This window comes from Capra hircus, chromosome 12 (assembly GCF_001704415.2).
Source record: "Capra hircus breed San Clemente chromosome 12, ASM170441v1, whole genome shotgun sequence".
Taxonomy (NCBI): Eukaryota; Metazoa; Chordata; class Mammalia; order Artiodactyla; family Bovidae; genus Capra; species Capra hircus.
This window is the reverse complement of record NC_030819.1, coordinates 67655590-67672882: the sequence shown is the minus strand read 5'-3', so window position 1 is coordinate 67672882 and position 17293 is coordinate 67655590. Positions and strand designations below refer to the sequence as shown.

At 42.9% G+C, this 17293-nt stretch overlaps 1 protein-coding gene across 4 annotated transcripts in view; it reads right to left on the bottom strand.

Moving 5' to 3' along the window:
* CAB39L (calcium binding protein 39 like) overlaps positions 5063-17293 on the bottom strand; it is a 91500-nt gene continuing 79269 nt past the window's right edge. For all 4 annotated transcript variants that reach the window (XM_018056744.1, XM_005687459.3, XM_005687457.3 and 1 more), the window contains 2 exons: positions 16291-16434; positions 5063-7353 (listed from right to left, as the gene is read on the bottom strand). In XM_018056744.1, the coding sequence (XP_017912233.1) occupies positions 7174-7353; positions 16291-16434 (324 nt within the window). In that variant the 3' untranslated portion in view covers positions 5063-7173. The remainder of the gene's footprint in view (positions 7354-16290; positions 16435-17293) is intronic.

The window sequence follows — 17293 nt, the reverse complement described above, 5'->3', positions numbered from 1 at the left end:
AACTAAGATGTGGTGGCTTTACTAGTCACCAAAGGGTCTCTATCCCAGCCATTTAAAAGTTACAATTCATGGGGCTTCCCTGGCGGTTCAGTGGTTAACATTTTGCCTTCTAGTGCGGAAGTGTAGATTTGACCCTGGTCGCCAAGCTAATATCCCACATGCCTGGGAGCCCAAAAACCAAAACACAAAACAGAAGCAATCTTGTAACAAACTCAATAAATGCCCCACATCAAAAAAATCTCTTAAAACGATACAGTTCCTGAAAGTTTATGACTGCGCCTTGCCTTCAGGGTTCCTGGCGGCAAACACCACCCCCAGGGAAACCCAAGGTAGGGCCGAGGGATCCCTCCTGCTGCCCCATTACAGTAACAGAGTGAAAGAAAGTGAAAGTCACTCAGTTGTGTCCAGCTCTTTGCGACCCCATGCACTTGGATTTTCCAGTCCATGGAATTCTCCAGGCCAGAATACTGGAGTGGGTAGCCTTTCCCTTCTCCAGGAGATCTTCCCAACCCAGGGATCGACCCCAGGTCTATTGCATTGCGAGCAGTTTCTTTATCAGCTGAGCCACAAGGGAAGCCCAAGAATACTGGAGTGGGTAGCCTATCTCTTCGCCAGTGGATCTTCCTGACCCAGGAATCGAACCAGGGTCTCCTGCATTAGGAGGCAGATTCTTCACCAGCTGAGCTATCAGGGAAACAGTAATAGAAGCAAATGGATAATTCGACTCAAGTGCTGGCAGCTTTTCTGTAATGTTATCAGCAGAACCATGTTTAATGGGAGAATGCCTGGAATTCTCCCCTTTCCCATCATTTATATTGTCTAATGGGCTTGAGAAGGCCTGGTAGATGATACATTCCTTTGGTATGAAATGGTCTGCCGTTGTTCAGACAGAGGCACTTGCTGACTCTAAATGCTTTATGGCCTTTGTTAAGTTTTACTGAGTCAAATCATCAAATCAGAGCTGATGTAACTTGATGTGATTCTCAGCAGATGATCAGTGAGACCATATCTCCTTTTATTTTTATAGAAATCAGTGAACTGGTGTGTGTGTGGCGGGGGGGTGGGGTGGGGGTGGTGCTGAAGCAAGGTAAGTGCTGTTTAGATACAGCAGGTCCTTGGATGAGAAGCAGATGAGTTAGTTGGATGGCATCATGGACTCAATGCACATGAGCTTGAGCAAGCTTCGGGAGCTGGTGATGGACAGGGAGGCCTGGTGTGCTGCAGTCCATGGGGTCGCAAAGAGTCGGACACGACTGAGCAACTGAACTGAACTGACTGGATGAGAAGCAGGAAGAAAGAGAAGCTGCAAGTCATCTGACCGTGTTGTCTTCTTGACATTGAACACTGGCGTCTCTGGCTCATGGGGAAATTTTTTTTATATGTTTATCCAAGTGTACTGTGTCACGTGGGCATGTCCCAAAGCCCAAACAAACCAGCCTGAAGGCGCATGATGCTAGATGGTCATTTGTCATCTTCCATAAAAGCTGCAATTTTCCAGTTGACCTGGGCATCGTGGGGTCCTTCACATGGCATCTCTATGCACAGGGCACATTGTGCCAGGTGATTGTGACTTTTTGGAGGAGATATTTTTCTGGAAAGAAGCTCCTGGAGGAGGGTTGACGGTCCAAGGAGTTGCACTAGCAAGTTGAACCTCCTCTTCACTGTCACCTCAAACAGCAGTCTCTTACTTGTCCCCTGAGGGGCCATCTCCCAGGAATCCTTTTAGCCAAGTTTCGCGTGCTCTTAATGCCCTGATCTTTGAGAAGGGATTTGGAACTAAGCCCAGTCAATGTCAAGTCCTAAGTTATTTCACAGATTCCAAGGCTCCTGCCTCTGGCCCCTGGGTTTGAATCTTGCCCCACCATGTGTTTACCGGACAATCCCTGGCCAGTGACCCACGCTCTCTGAGCCTCGGTTCCTGCATTTGTAAAGTCAGGATCGTAAGAACTCTTGCCTCAAACCTTCTAAGGTTTGAGTTTAGTGTCTGTGAAGCACCTGGAATCGGGTCAACCCAGAGAAGGCTCAGATCGGCCATAGTTGCTCTTAGAGCCTCCTCCTTGTCTTGCACCCTCTCGCTCAGCACTCCCCAGGCCAGGCCACTGCCCTCCAGACTGACACCGCTCTGACAGGCAGGATGCAGGTCACTTCCTACTGAAAAGCCAGCTGCCTCCATGATGGCCCTAAACCCTTGAGGTGCCACTGAAGGCTCCCCGCCGAGATCCCTCCCCGTGTCCTCACGCTCAGTACTCAGGGCACACACCTGTCATCTCTGCACATGTGTTTCATGCCTGTGGCCCCTTCCACCCGGACTCCACACTGGAGTGTGATTCCCTCTCCCACTGGCTGTGAACCCCAAGGGGTAGCTGGGAGTCAACATGGGAGTGACCCTGGGTTGGCACATCACAGATTTTATCTCATTGATTCTCTGTGAAGCAGCTTCTCTTTCCCCGTCATGTTACGGGTTAGGAAAATGAAGGTGAGTGATTCTCAAGATCGAATCCTTGTCGTGGAACTGGAAGTCCAGGTATGGTTGTCCCCACTGTCTGTGTGGTTCCAGCAACTCCACACAACACTCTGGTGTCATTTAAGAGGGAAAACCAGCCAGAGGTCTTCAAGGGGGTAAGATGCTAAGAGGATGTGAGAACACAGCCCCCGGTACAGCACCTACATGGGGAGTTTTGAACATGTCCATTTAACTGAGCTGCAACAGGCTTCCAGGGTCTCCTCTCCTGCTTGGTTGGGCTCAAAAGAAAGTTGGCAGCCTTGCAAATGGAAGTGAGGTGGCAGCCACCCTTTCACTGGGCGGGTGGAGCCATGGCAGTTCAGGCCTCCTGGCTGGGCCTGTCATCGGGGTCCAGACCCCCCCCCCCCCCCCCCCCCCGCCCCAGGGACCCTCTCCTTCAGCTGCTCCAAATCTGGGCTCAGCCAGGGGAACTCTACAGTGAATTGCACCATCCTGCAGTCAACCACATGCTTCCCAGGTGGCGCCAGTGGTAAAGAACCCACCTCCCAATGCAGGAGACACAGGAGACACAGGTTTCGTCCCTGGGTCGGAAGATCCCCTGGAGGAGGGCATGGCAACCCATGCCAGTATTCTTGCCTGGAGAATCTCATGAATCCCTGGAGAATCCCACGTGTAGATCTAATGCCTTCTTCCAAGATCAGACAACCACGTGGAGCAAAGCTACCCCCTGAAGTGAAGCTAGCTTTTGAAATCTTCCTGCTGAGTTCTCCTTCAGCAGGATTTCCTCTTTTCCTTGGGGGCCATGATGAAGGATGTGTCTGTCCTGGGGGTGGAGCTGAAGAGCAGGCTTGGAGGGAGGCGGCCCAGGCGTGCAGCCTGGACTCTGGGGTCAGACCTGGCCCTCAATCCTGGCTCTGCTGCCAGCTGTTTGATCGGGTGAAGTTACTCACCCTTTCTGTGAGTCAGTGCTTTCCTCCGTCACCTCTGGGACTGATACAAAGGGGTGTCTGAAGAGGCTTAGCGTCAGCTAGGCTGCTCATTCTGCTGTACTTTGCTTTCATTAGGTAGTCATGTACTAACACTTTCTTTTTAAAATAACTTTTTTAGTTTTTTAATTTTTTGGCCACCCCAAATGGCATATGGGATCTTAGTTCCCCAACCAGGGGTCAAACCCACGCCCCCTGCACTGGAAGCACAGCCTTAACCACTGGACCGCCGAGGAAGCCCCATACCAGCACTTTCTGTACGTCAGAAATAAAATCACGGGCTTCCCTAGTGGCTCAGGGTGGGAAAGAATCAGCCTGCCAATGCAGTTGATCCCTGGTCTGGGAAGATCCCACGTGCCACAGACCAACTAAGCCCGAGTGCCCCAGCTGCTGAGCCTTTGGTCCACAAGAGCCGCCGCAGTGGGAAGCCCGCACACTGCAACTAGAGTAGCCCCCGCCTGCAGCAACCAGAGAAAGCCTGCTTGCAGCGACGAGGACCCAGCACAGCCAAAAATAAATTATGTAAAAAAAACACCCAAAATACAAAATCACACCTGTGTTCACAGCCATCTTCTGTCTTTTCAATCTTCTTAGGAAGCCTAAGTGTAGCTTTTCCAGGTCTCTTTTTGTTTCGGGCTTTATCTAACTATGGGCCCTCATTAAAATAGTCCAAACCTTCCTGAAAGAACAGGCATGAAAAGATGGTGGTGATTCACCCATACGTGCAATATTCTTTTGGATAACACAGAAAAAAACAAGTAAAAGATATAAATCTTAAGTGCCTCTAAGACTAGAAAGACCCGTCAAGTTATTTTAAAACAACTATCATTTCATATTTTAAAAATCCTAGTGATTTTTGAATTTCATTTTCCTTCACACAATTCCAGTCACTTTCAGGTCGTATGTCGTTTCCAGATTGCACCGTGGCTCAGAGCAGCTGCGTGTCACACGGACCAGCAAGTGCGGTTGCTGACAGAGGCATTGGGAAGCTCGCTGCCCAGCCCCCTCCAGGAGGTACTGCTCCCCAGAGCCTCCCAAAGACGGGCAGCCACAGAGGCTGGCTGGCAGAACGGTTGCTCAAAGACCGCATGCCTCTTGGCCTTTCCTCCCATGATAATAAGCCTAACATTTGGGCAAACGCCTGGCTTGAGCCAGAGCCCCGTCCAAAAACAATATGAACTCTATCCATCCTGGCTTCATTCTGGAGCCTTCACCCCTGGGAGCCTGCCAGGCGGCAGTGGGGGAGGGCACAGCATGAGTCCAGACCCCCAGGCCCGCCCCTCCTTCACAGCCCTGGGGATGAAAAAAAGCCTAAGAGTAGGAGTTTGGCCTCTGGCCACCGTGGCTTTGTTCCCCAGCTCTGGTCCATGTTGCCTGGGGTAAACTCCTTAGCGCCTTGGTTTCCTCAAATATAAAATGGGAATGACTCTGGCTGTAGTGAAGCACCCGTGAAATGTCTACTGCCTGACAGGCAGCCCTTGGTCAAGGGCAGTGAGCCTCACAGGGCGGGGGGACGTGGGGCCTCCCGGCAGCCGGTGCTTTCCCTGTTTGGAGCGGTGATAAGAACACAGGGGCGGGACACGCAGAGAGAAATGAAACCGACCAAGGAGTATGTGGCACCTTTTCATTTAGTCAGTCTTTATTTAAATGTGTGCTTTTGAAATGGCTTATTAAATATGACCTTTTTGAAACTCAAATCTCACAATATTTACAGTGGCTTTTATGCAAACATACTTTAACTGTGAGCTTTTGGCTCCCTCTTTCTCACGTTAACAATTTACAAATTTGTATCACGGCAAAACCCCAGCTACTTCATTTATTACGGGGGTTTGCTAGGAAAGAGCTAATTCAAGCTCAGGGGAAATAAAATATGTTTTACTTATCAAAAAAAGAACTCTAACAAGGCTTTGCTTTCCACTTGAAAGTACGTGTCCCATGACGTGTGGGACAGTATTTAAGCAAAGAAATAAATTTCCAATAGTCTGCTGCGCCTTCTTTCTTTCTTCCTTTTATTTTTTTAATATTTATACTCATCTCTTTTAAACAAACAAAACCAGAAAAGTCAGATTCGAAGAGACTCTGGACTGTCAGGGAATGTTATAAAAATAATCTGACCTCAGCGATGTAAGATTGAAGGCCATCAGATGGTCCAGCACTGGTCAGTGCTGCCACAAGAATCTCCAGCAGACCCAAAAGCATCTGCTTCAGAATTCAACGCTGGGGCTGGGGGTGAGGATAAACGCAGCCAAGAAGGATGAAACCACGCCAGGTGATGCTTCAGATGCTAAATCTACAAGAGCGTGGATCCTGGAGAGGGATCTTCCCCTCTCTGGCTGGAGAAATATCTGGTTCGAGAACATAGTACCCTACATTGTAAAAAGTGAAGATTCCTATGGAAGGCACTAATTCATGATCTGGAAACAAGAATCATTAAAAAAAAAAATACAGACTAACAATTGTACTTTTAATGTCTTGTAAATATAGCTTTAAAATTCCATTTTGTACACTTGATGTCTGAAAACAAACCGTGACCTTTATTTTAAAACACACAAATTAATTCCTAAATCATCCTAGTATGCAAGAGAGTACTTGAGACCAACATTTTCACAGAAACCTTTTCAGTGAAGAATCTGATGTGAAATTACCATGACAGATCAGAAATTAGAGTGAAATTTGCTTTAGTCCTTTGAGGACATTTCATGCATGTAATCATTTGCCCTCCCAACTGCAGTGTTCCCTTATGTATAAGTGGTCTAAAGCCCTGTGTGACCTCTGCACCTGTGGTTTTACACACACTAGGCATCTCGATGCAATGATTCTTACTCTGAAAAACACTTTCACCACAAAACTTCTTTCCCAAATTAAGAAGTATGAATGAAATATCCCAAATATTCACTAACCCTATAGAAGTCTGTGAAACAGCAATTACTTTTGCTAGAGTTGTGGTTCTTAACCGTCGGTTACAAGTTTTCAAGTGAGCAGGTCCTACCCCACTGGGTCCTCCATGCCTGTGATCCTTGTTAGACCATCCTGTTTATACCTAGTTGGTTCCATACTAATCTGGTCAGAGTAGGGTGTATGTGTGTGTGTGTGTACCATGAGTCAGGTGTGCAGAAGAGATTCATTGAGATGGAATGTGGGGTCATAAGCAGAAAGGAGAGTAGCAGTTTCCTAGGAAGCTAAGAATGAATGATTATGGTTAATAGATGTGGGCAGGGAATAGAATATGGAATGGCTGAAAATACTGGATCTTATTTTCTTAATGCCTTAAGAAATTTGTGGGCAAATGGGCAGATAGGCGAAACAGTTTTGTGCCTCTTGCCCCAACTCCCAATTCTCCTCTGAGAATTTAATCCTCCTTGAGGACTGGGTGACATCCACCCTTCAAGTTCCCAGCACTTGGTGGCTCGTGGTGACTGAGGGCTCATCTGCAAGCCCACAGCCTTGCTGCCTTTCATTAAGAAAGTGTTAAAGTTGCTCTTTCATCAATTCCCCAATACAATGGCTCTGATTTCATATAAATAATCACAGGTTACAATGAATATATTATTCTAAATTAATTTTTTTCATTCAAATGATTATATCCCACCTACCCTGAATGACAGATTGAGGAAAAGCAGGCACCTCCACAGCCTTCCCAAGAATGGCTACTTTCTGAAATGACACTTGTCATACGAACGGAATAAACGAGATGGCGACAGTGGCAGGAAACTTGGTGGGGCTTTAAGGGGCCGCCTTCTTCAAGTCACGGATCTGTTTAATCAGGTAGTTCTTCTCATCGGTGAACTGCTCATCGTCGGTCCTTTCCTTTTGGAAGTTGCTCAGAAACTCAATGAGTTTGGGTTGGTTTTTCAGAAGAATCTCCACAATAGGCTGTGTTTTGTGAGGACTGGCCACAAATACCTGAAACATGGGGAAACAAACACCCAGGTCAAGGGGTGCACACCTGGAAACCACGGGTCCCTCCCGCCTCTCATCTGTTACTTGAGTTATTGAACACAGAAAGCCTGAGATTTTACTCCCTTTCAGAAGAAAATTACGGTGTAGGTGGAATGAGAGTCCATGAATCAGATTTTCTCTTTCTTTTTTGGTGGATTGTATGTTCCTTGGATTTTGTCCATTTCATCTACGTTACCTAATTTATTGACGTACAATTATTTGTAGTATTCTCTTGTGATCTTTTATTTCTTTAAGGAAGTTGAATCAGGAACCAAAAACTTCTCAACAAAAGTTCAGACATGACCAGATGATTTCACAGTAAATTCTACACATTTTAAAAGAAAAATCGACACCAATCTACTTCAAATTGTTCCAGAAAATAAAAGAGAAGGGAATAATTCCTAACTCGTTATATGAGGTTAGCATCACCCTGTTACCAAAGCCAGACAAAACTACCACAAGAAAACTACAGACCAATATCCTTTATGAATGAAGATACAAAAATCCTCAACAAAAGACAAGCAAATGAAGTCCAGAATAATATTTAAAGGATTACACACTATGACCGATTGGGAGTTATCCCAGAAATACAAGCATCCTCAACATAATGAAATCGATCAATGTAATACACCACATGTACTGGACTGAACTGCATCCTCTCAAAAGGTGAATGTTCAAGCCCTAACCCTCGGTACCTGTGAATACGACTTTATTTGGAAGCAGAGATGTAATCAAATTAAGATGAGTTCATACTGGGCTAGGCTGGGCCTGAATCCCACTATTAATACCAGTATCCTTAGAGGAAGAGGAAATTTTGGACACAGAAACACACGGACATATGCAGAGGAAAATGCCATGTGAAGATGGAGACAGACAGGAATGCTGCCAAATCAGCTTTACTTCAGATACAATGAATAAACTTGAATTAAAAAGAAAAACAAAAAAGATGGAGACAGAGACTGGGGTTATGCATCTATAAGGCAAGGAGTGCCAAGGACTGTTGGCAACCACCAGAAGCTAGGAGAGAGGCACAGATTTTCCCTGAAAGCTCCAAAAGGAAACAAGCTTGCCGACACCTTGATTTTGGACTTTAAGTCGACAGAATGCAGAGACACAACTTTCTGTTGCTTTAGGACACTTAGCCTATGGAACTTCATGAAACCAGCTCTAGGAAGTCGATATGACACATGATTACATTGAAAAAAAACCATACGATCATTTTAACACATGCAGATAAAGTATTTGACAAACCCCAATACCTTTTCATAATAATTTAAAAAAAGCAAACACTCAACATGGGACAGCTGGAAATCCACATGCAAAAAAAAAAAATTAAGTTGGATCCTTATTTCACACCATAAACAAAAATTAACTCAAAACTGATCAAAGACCTAAATGTAAGAGCTAATAAAAATATTAGAGGAAACTATATGGGTACATCTTCATGACCTTTAACTGGTTTCACAGCTACATCAAAAGCATGATCAAGAAAAGAAAAAAACGGGTAAAGCGAACTTCATCAAAATTTAAAACATTTGTGCATCAAAGGATACTATCAAGAGAGTGAAAAGACAACATAAAGAAGGTTAGAAACAAATCGTGCCTATGACCAGTGTCTATTATCCAGAATATATAAATAATTCTTCTAATGCAACAACAAAAATACACACAATGCTTTTTTAAAAGGGGCAAAGGACTTGAGTGGACATTTCCCCAAAGAAAATATATAAATTATCAATATGCATGTGAAAAAAAAGTTCAACATCATTAGGTCACTAGGAAACACAAATGAAAACCGCAACGAGACTAGTGCTTGCTGTGTGCTCAGATGCTTAGTCATGTCCCACTCTTTGTGACTCCATGGACTGTAGCCCACCAGGCTCTTCTGTCTATGGGATTCTCCAAGCAAGAATACTAGAGTGGGTTGCCAGTTATTCCTCCAGAGTATCTCCCCAACACAGGGATTGAACCCATGTCCCCTGTATTGACAGGCAGATTCTCTACTGCTGAGCTACCTGGGAAGCCCATTTTTTCTGTGCATATGGCTAAATGTAATAATTGAGACAAAACTGGGCTTCCTGGGCGGTGCTAGTGGTAAGGAACCCATCTGCCAGTGCAGGAAAGCAGGAGACAGGGGCTCAATCCCTGGGTCCACAATATCCCCTGGAGGAGGGCATGGCAACTCACACCTATACTCTTGCCTGAAGAATCCCACGGACAGAGGAGCCTGGGACTAGAGTCCATGGGGTCGTGAAGAATCGGACACGACTGAAGCGACTTCTCACTCACGCACCACATATGCTCAAGTTCCAGCAGCTCTGAGAGTGGTGAGCTGAAAGGCACTGACCACCCCCATCCTCTACATGGCTTAGTAGAAAGTGGCAGTCGGGTCCTTTGCTATTAAGGAGGCTAACAGGGAAAGGAAAGAGATACCAGCTCATAGTGGATTCCTAAATTCACATTGGGCACCTCTCTGGAAGAGGCAGGATCATAGAGACAAAGGTCTCCTGAACCTAGTATCCTGGAATTACACTTAAAAAAAAAATACTGCATGTTTATTTATTTATTTTTTCTTGGTGTATAACTGCTTTACAATGTTCTGTTATTTCTGCTGTACAGTAGGATGAATCAGCTCTGTGTATAAATACATCCATCCATCCACACCCTCTTGAGCCTCCCTTCCACCTTGTCCAGACTTTTTTCATTTTAATCTAACTGTACCTTTTAAACATTTTTTTAATTTTTATTTATTTATTTGGCTGTGCTGGGTCTTAGTTGCCGCACATGGTATCTTTGATTTTTGTTGTGGCACATGGGACCTTTAGCTCTTTAGTTGTGGTATCTGAACTCTTAGTTGGAGCATATGGGATCTAGTTCCCTAACCAGGGATCGAACCCGGGCCCAGGGCACTGGGAGCATGCAGTCTCAGCCGCTGGACCACCAGGCAAGTCCCTAACTTCAACTTTTTTAATTTAACATTTTGCAAGTGAAGATCCGAATGGATTTGCCCAAAGTCACTGATGGCAACTGAGCCACAACAAACACCCAGGTCTCTTGAGTTCCGGCCAGTCCTTTCCCATCATACAATCTTGTTTGTCAATAGCAGAGAAAACATGAAATGGCATCTCATTCAAGTCTTTGAAAGATTCAAGCAAGCTAATGAAAACTGGCCATTAATAATCTGGTGAAGACATTTTTAGACCACATTTTCTGTATCTTATGGAAGGTACTTGGGGAAAGAGACTATTAATAAAGAACTGAAAAAAACCTGTGAAAAATAACTTTATTTTTCTAAATAACAAAACATTATTTTTGGCAAGTAATTCAGTGTGCACTTCAGTGGAAGGAAGAAAGTCAGGGTCCAGGGTACATCCAGTTTATACACATGCAAGTACTCTGTCCAATAATGAGACAATCCAAATTCTGATCTCACAGGATGGAAGTAGGTTATTTCTATTTTGCCACCCACTGAATACTTCTACAATACTGCATTTTGGAACAAAATTATATGAAGCATCTTTTCATCTAGGATGGCAAAGTAAAACTCTGTGGGAGCTGGAATGACAAAACAATGGCAAGCCTTCTATAATTTCCTCAGTCAAAAAGGAAGGATCTTAAGAGGGTCTATCATTTTATACTGTGCAGGCATTTTCCTGTCCTGCAAGAGCCTATTTTTATTCCATCCAATTTGTGCTTATTCCTTATGAAATAATACAAACAGAGAAGAGCACAGCAGTAACACTGCAGATTTCAAGTTCCCACCATCAGCTCTATCATTTTTGCCATATGTGCCTTCAGAATCTGAATAAAATAAAACATTACAGATAAAATTAAAGGCCATTAGACACTTCTTGATGTCATTCTCTTTCCTGATGTTATTCTCTCTCCTGTGAGGTGACTGCTATCCTCAATTTGGTATTTATCATTTCCATGCAGGTTTTTAGACACTAACTGCTGCTGCTGCTGCTGCTGCTAAGTTGCATCAGTCGTGTCCGACTCTGTGTGACCCATAGACGGCAACCCACCAGGCTCCCCCGTCCCTGGGATTCTCCAGGCAAGAACACTGGAGTGGGTTGCCATTTCCTTCTCCAATGCAAGAAAGTGAAAAGTGAAAGGGAAGTCGCTCAGTTGTGTCCAACTCCTAGTGACCCCATGGACTGTAGCCTACAAGGCTCCTCCGTCCATGGGATTTCCCAGGCAAGAGTACTGGAGTGGGGTGCCACTGCCTTCTCCTAGACACTAACTACATATGTATGAATCTATACATAGTATAGTTTTTCATGTTTTTAAACTTTAAATAAATAAAATCCTTTTAATATTTGCTTAATTCCACTCAGTGTTTCTGAGACTTACCTACATTGATTCCATATAACTCTATTAATTTTAACCCATTACTAATATGCTATTATATAAATATATCACAATTTATTATCCTAGATTTCTGCAGATACCCATTTTTTTTTTCATTTTCATGCTAAACAATGTGCAATAAACATTTTGGTACATAACTCCTTATGCCTGTGAGCAAGACTATCCAGGAAATGAGATTTTAGGAATCAGGAGTATGGGCACTTTCAGTACTTTATTTTGCTAAACTGCTCTCCCAAGTGCTTGTATTCATACTAATTTACAGTGTACAAACTGACTGCTCCCCCAACCTTACCACAATTTGATCTTGTCAGACCTAAACATTTTTGGCAATATGAAAAATGTAATGTGACATCTCATTGATATTTTAATGGCCATTTCCATGATTGCCACTGAGATGAGCATCTTTACTTATTTGTTGGTCAATCAGGTTTCCCCCAGAGAAGGAAAGGACAACCCACTCCAGTATTCTTGCCTGGGAAATCCCACGAACAGAGGAGCCTGGCGGGCTACAGCCCATGGGGTCACAGTGTCAAACACAACTGAGTGACTAAACAAACAACAACAAAAACAGGTTTCCTCATTTGCAAGTTACCAACTTGTATCCTTTGCCCATTTTTCTGTTTAATTGTTTGCCTTTTTCTAAATGATTTGTCAGCTCTCTGTACCACATTCTGTCCTGTTCTCTCTCTTTGTTTATGATGTCTTTTCAAATAGGTGTTAAATTTAAATGTCAAATATTATTTCCTTTTATGCTTTGTGGTTTCAAATTCTTTTTAAAAATTCTTCCTTCCCCAACATCATAAAAGGTTTACTTTCTCTTTTAAAAGTTAAAAGATGTTTTGCTTTTCAAGTGTAGACCTCTACTGATAATTTATTTCTGAATATAGTGGATGGGAGTTTTCTATATTAATAATCCTTTTCCTAGAACCATACACAGACAAACTATACAAAAAAGATCTTCATGACCCAGATAATCATGATAGTGTGATCAGTCACCTAGAGTGAGACATGCTGGAATGTGAAGTCAAGTGGGCCTTAAAGCATCACTGCAAACAAAGCTAGTGGAGGTGATGGAATTCCAGTTGAGCTGTTTCAACTCCTAAAAGATGATACTGTGAAAGTGCTGCACTTAATATGCCAGCAAATTTAGAAAACTAGGCAGTGGCCACAGGACTGGAAAAGGTCAGTTTTCACTCCAATCCCAAAGAAAGGCAATGCCAAAGAATGTTCAAACTACCGCACAATTGCACTCATCTCACACGCTAGTAAAGTAATGCTCAAAATTCTCCAAGTCAGGCTTCAAAAGTACATGAACTGTGAACTTCCAGATGTTCAAGTTGGATTTAGAAAAGGCAGAGGAACCAGAGGTCAAATTGCCAACATCCGCTGGATCATCGAAAAAGAGAGAGTTCCAGAAAAACATCTACTTCTGCTTTATTGGCTATGCCAAAGCCTTTGCCTGTGTGGATCACAACAAACTGTGGAAAATTCTGAAAGAGATGGGAATACCAGACCACTTACCTGCCTCCTGAGAAATCTGTATGCAGGTCAAGAAGCAACAGTTAGAACTGGACATGGAACAACAGACTGGTTCCAAATTGGGAAAGGAGTAAGTCAAGGCTGCATCTTGTCACCCTGCTTATTTAACTTATATGCAGAGTTCATCATGCAAAATGCCGGGCTGGATGAAGCACAAGTTGGGATCAAGACTGCCAGGAGAAATAGCAATAACCTCAGATATGCAAATGACACCATCCTTATGGCAGAAAGCAAAGAAGAACTAAAGAGCCTCTGGATGAAAGTGAAAGAGGAGAGTGAAAAAGTAGGCTTAAAACTCAACATTCAGAAAACTAAGATCATGGCATCAGGTCTCATCAGTTCATGGCAAATAGATGGGGAAACAATGGAAACAGTGACAGACTATTTTGGGGGGGCTCCAAAATCACTGCAGATGGTGACTGCAGCCATGAAATTAAAAGATGCTAGTTCCTTGGAAGAAAAGCTATGACCAACCTCGACAGCATTTAAAAAAGCAGAGACATTACTCTGCCAACAAAGGTCCATCTACTCAAAGCTATGGTTTTTCCAGTAGTCATGTATGGATATAAGAATTGGACTATAAAGAAAGCTGAGCACCGAAGAATTTATGCTTTTGAACTGGGTGTTGGAGAAGACTCTTGAGAATCCTTTGGACTGAAAAAAGATCAACCCAGTCAATCATAAAGGAAATCAGTCCTGAATATTCATTGGAAGGACTGATGCTGAAGCTGAAACTCCAATACTTTGGGCACCTGATGTGAAGAGCTGACTCGTTTGAAAAAACCCTGATGCTGGGAAAGACTGAAGACAGGAGAAGGGGACGACAGAGGATGAGATGGTTGGATGGCATCACTGACTCCATGGACACATGTTTGAGCAAGCTCTAGGAGTTGGTGATGGACAGGGAAGCCTGGCGTGCTACAGTCCATGGGGTCGCAAAGAGTCAGACATGACTGAGAGATTGAGCTGAACTAAGAAACAGTAACCCTTTCTTTAATGATTTATAATTTCTCCACTACCAAATATCAAATTTTCATATTTGCACAGGCTCACTTCTGGGCTTTACTCTGTTTTGTTGCTCTATTTATCTGTCTCCATGCCAATACAGTACTATTTCCACTCATGATAAATCCCAGAGGAAGTCTTAATATATAGTAGAGTGGATTTCTCTACCTTGTTTTCTTTGAAAATTGTCACGGATAATCCCAGGCCATTGCTCTATCATACAAAGTTTAGAATCAGCTAGTCAGGTTCCAGAAAAAGACTTGCTAGGATTCTGAATGCAATTAAATAGAATATATAAATTAATATGGGATTTGAATGGCTCTAGTGGTTTTTTGCACAATAAAGATCTGGTGGCTTGAAAAATCGACTAAAATTTTTTTTACCTTTCAAAGCAACAATCACACACCTTAAAAATTGCTGTGTCTCTGACTTATATATGTAAATTCAATCACAGAATATACCTTACAAAGATTTAAAAAAGAAAAAGAGGTTGGAACTCTCTCAACCCTTAATTCTATTCTAGATACTGATCCTAAGAAAATAATCCTAAAATTGGAAACAAATTAGCTAGAAACGTAAAATGCTCATTGTGGCTACAAACTGAACACAGCCTAACTATAAACAACATGGGAATATTTAAGTAAACTAAATATACTCAGTGAAAAACTATGATACCAGTAAAACTATTGACTCTTTTAAAAAGCTATATATAACAATAATGAATTAGTGTTCACATATGGTATAGCATTAAGTGATAAAATTAGTGTATCAATATTGTGTACAATGTGAATTCAGCTGCAGAAAAAAATGTTTACATATGTGCACAGGAAAATAAAATTTACTAAAATCTTTACAAGAGTTAAGTCATGGTTAGTGGATTATAGATTAGATTTCTCTCACCTACTCTACTTTTATTTTTTTTTAATTTATTTTTAAAAAGATTTGACTTCCCTGGTGACTCAGATGGTAAAGCATCTGCCTACAATGCAGGAGACCCAGGTTCAATCCCTGGGTTGGGAAGATCCTCTGGAGAAGGAAATGGCAACCCACTCCAGCGTTCTCGCCTGGAGAATCCCATGGATGGAGGAGCCTGGTGGGCTACATACAGTCCATGGGGTCACAAAGAGTCGGACATGACTGAGTGATGTCACTTTCTTTTCACTCTTTTAAAAAGATTTTTATTTATTTATTTTGGGGTGTGCTGGGTCTTCACTGCTGCGCACGGGCTTTCGCAAGTTGCAGCGAGCCGGGGCTACTCTCTAGGTGTGGTGCACGGCCTTCTCACTGCAGAGGCTTCTTCTGTGGAGCGCGAGCTCTAGGGCGTCCTGGCTTTGGTAGTTGTGGCACATAGGCTTAGCTGCTCCTTGGCATGCGAGATCTTCCCGACCTGGGATCGAACCCATGTCCCCTGCACTGGCAGGTGGATTCTTAACCAATGGACCACCAGGGAAGCCCCCACTCTACTTTTAAACAAATCTACTGCTTAAAGTTTCTAGGAGATGATTTTATTACTCTTACATCACAGAAAAAATATTCGAAAAAGTAGGTATTATATAGACTAGTTTTCTTTTAAAATGCATTAAAATATTTCTAAGCAAGGAATAAAAGTAGTACACTGTGTTTCTTTCCGTTTCATTTAAACTTCAAAGGAACATTTAAGGCAGAAGTGAAACATTCAAATTCTGACACTCAGGGTTGGGGTTTTAGCTCAATCACTGATTATCTTAGTAACTTCTGGGAAACAATATCCACCTATTTTCTTACTGAAAAAGATGCAAACATTTCGAGATATAGATTCATCAGCAAATCTTTTTGAAACAAATGGGCATCCATTCAAATAACTCTAGAATCTCACCTAAGTCACACAAAACCGACAGATTGCTTAGTTCATGTTCTCTCAAGTCAAAAGGAAGGTCCAAAATAGGGATTTTGCCATTTGAAACTGGAAAAGGAATGTCCACATTATTTCTGCAGGGTGCTGTTTACCTTAAAGACGTGAAAGGCTTCAAACTGGATGTTGGGGCTTTTATCCCGGAGGAGGTTCATCGTCAGTTTGAGGTTCTCTGGCTTGCTGATGTACTTGGTCATGATGGCAAAGTTGTGCCGGTCCAGGATCAGTTCACCTAGCAACTACAGAAAAACACAAAACCAAAGTAGAATCTGAGAGTCCTCTTATTCAAAATATATCCCACTCCTTTCTCACCAGAAAACAAAATGTAAGTTATGAATGTTGACGTGAAAAAAAAAATCAGAGTCCTTAAGTGCATCTTAAAGCGCAGGCATGGAAGCTGTAGTTATCCTTGTTATTTTTAAACTTTTCATACAGTCTTGCTAAAGTCAGTGCTTAATCCATTTCTGAGTCTTTTTTTTTTTTAATGCCATTCATTGTTGCAGCTTAAAAAAAAGCTCTTTCAGGCTTCCCTAGTGGTCTAGTGGTTAAGGATCCACCTTGCAAAGTAGGGGACATGGGGTCCATCTTTGGTCCAGGAAGATCCCACATGCACAGTGGCAGCTGCGTCCTCACACCTTAGAGCCTGTGCTCTGCAACAAGAGAAGCCACCGCGTCGAGAAGGCCGCCTCCCACAACTAGAGAGCAGCTCCCCCTCGCCACAACTAGAGAGACGCAGCAACAAAGGCCCAGTGCAGACAAACAGAAAGCTCTCTCTGCAGCTTTCATCAAGTTAGCCAGAAGTTAGTTTCTAATTTTTATCCTTTGCTTTAATGTGATTCTCACTAACGTATTGCTCCTTAGGTACTGACATAGGATAAGAATAATAAAACTGACTCAACAATGATCTCTCCCTTATCTGAATAAATATACTTTGGTAGTGCTGGAAAAACAGACAATATTAAGTGACTCTTACCTTCTCCCTAAATTTTACGACAAAACCTAATATAGAGCCAGAAGAGAAAAAATTCATTGACCCTGAGTCCATATGAAATTTAATACGTACAGCAAGTTTTTATCAAAAAGTAAAACAGAACATTT